General features: G+C 33.0%; 1 protein-coding gene across 1 annotated transcript; it reads left to right on the forward strand.

The window, feature by feature from the left end:
• The first annotated feature begins 351 nt into the window (after positions 1–351).
• Positions 352–1,305, forward strand: LOC106876078 (GATA zinc finger domain-containing protein 4-like). Its single transcript, XM_014924485.1, has one exon. It carries the CDS (start codon positions 352–354, stop codon positions 1,303–1,305), a length of 954 nt encoding a protein of 317 aa, XP_014779971.1.
• Positions 1,306–2,022: the final 717 nt, after the last annotated feature.

Raw genomic sequence — 2,022 nt, forward strand, 5'->3', positions numbered from 1 at the left:
ATGTCCAATAGTCTTTTCTGGAAAGGTGAATGACATTTTGTGACGTCCATTTATCAACACATAAATAAATGTAAAACAATATCGAGAGTATAATGAATTTCAAATATGATAGAAAACAAAGAAGATAAGGATATGTTATGGATTCCTGCGACTGCTTCGTAAATATTGGAAGTTTACAGATGTTTTCGGTTTCGATTTATATCGAATTGATTCTATTCTCCGTTTTGTATGCCCTTCTAGATCCGATATCGGTATATTTAACAAAAATATTCTGGATAAATATATTTTTTCATTAACGAAAATATTTAAACTTAATTTATGGTCTAATTCATTAAATTTATCCAGTTCGATATGTGTAGCAATTATTCCTCTATCAATCTCATCATCCTTAATAAAGCCCTATGGTTCGCAGATAATAAAGAGGGCCTAACCCGCGGTGAAATTGATGTTGTCCTAGCGGCAAGAAAATCTATCATCCAGTTTGATAGCAAACTTTGGATTCGTCAAGATGAACCCGATTGCTTCACTATCCCTATGAGAAGTAGCGATACAGCACAGGTTTCGGATTTGGTCAGATTTCATATTTTATCTGAACTAGTAGACCGATTTCCTTATATACGCGGTGGTTTGTATCATGATGACTGTCTCCTTTATCTACAAAATACCTCTAATCAAAAACTTAAACGAAATTTAGTCAAATTCTTTAGTAATTTGGGCCAAAGTATTTCCTTCGATGATGAGAGAAATAAGGTTAACTTCCTCGATCTTACTCTAAACTTACATACGGCCTTGTATTTCCCACGCCATAAACCTTCAGCTAACCTGAAATACATCAGTATCTTTAGTAACCGCCATATAACAAGAAATTTGGTTAAAAACATATCAGTTAGAAAATCTAAATTATCCGCCAACGAAACCGTTTTCAATAGTCACACTGATTTTTATAACTCCGCTTTATATAAGAAACAAATTAAATATTATAACCAAGTTGGCCATAACTATACTAATAACCACAACAATAGTAATAACGATATCAACAGTAATAGACACAATAACAACAAGAGTACTTATATTGTTCCTCCCATACTCGATAATCCAAATAATTCACAATTTCATCGAAATATCCATAGTCCTTACCTTTGTAATCCCCAAAATAAACAATCAAAGGGAAGTAACTATGCTTCTATAACCTTTTTACGCTACCTTAAAAATAATACTAAGTTTTTTAATAATAAATCTCGCGAAGAAAAACGCAACCCTAATAAAAATATCGATATTTCGAGTTTTTTTTACTCTTGTCAATGAGATGTACCCAAGAAAGGCAACCCTAATAAAAATATACGGAAAACAAGTAAAAGTAACCTTCCCCTCTTATTTCAACAATTTATACAAAGGAACTTCTCCATTAATTCAAGGTACCACTCAATTTTCAACACACACCGTAGCAGAATAGGTTTCTCTAACACCAACAATATCTCACGAATTATATTATCACATAACAGCCGTAATCTAAAAGGTAACAATGTCTCTCCTAATAACTCTAATAACTTTAATAACATTACAATAATATTAACGATAATCTCTCCTTAAATAATAATATCAATGAAACTAGGCTTTGAAACTGTGGCACTAATAAAACGTGTGTCCTAAATGGAAACTGCCGTATTAAAATACTGTGTACCAATGCAAAATTACTTCTGGTACCAGAGAAATCTTTTATGTAGGATTATTTTCTACGGATTTGAAATCCAGTCTGGCGAACCACTTCTCTACCTCCAAATATAATCGTAAGCGTAATCCCACGGGACTTAGTGAACTAATCTGGCATCTTAAAGACTCTAATAGACTCTTTCTTTATACGCATACATATGTTGCGTGTGTGTGTGTGTGTGTGTGTGTGTGTGTGTGTGTACATATGCATAGATATACGTCACATTTTGTGGGGTTTCTTATATCTGTTAAAATGTCTATTTGTTAAGCACTGTTGTTTATATCCTCCCTGGTGACATTGATGCATTGCTC

Source organism: Octopus bimaculoides, chromosome 2, assembly GCF_001194135.2.
Source record: "Octopus bimaculoides isolate UCB-OBI-ISO-001 chromosome 2, ASM119413v2, whole genome shotgun sequence".
Classification (NCBI taxonomy): domain Eukaryota; kingdom Metazoa; phylum Mollusca; class Cephalopoda; order Octopoda; family Octopodidae; genus Octopus; species Octopus bimaculoides.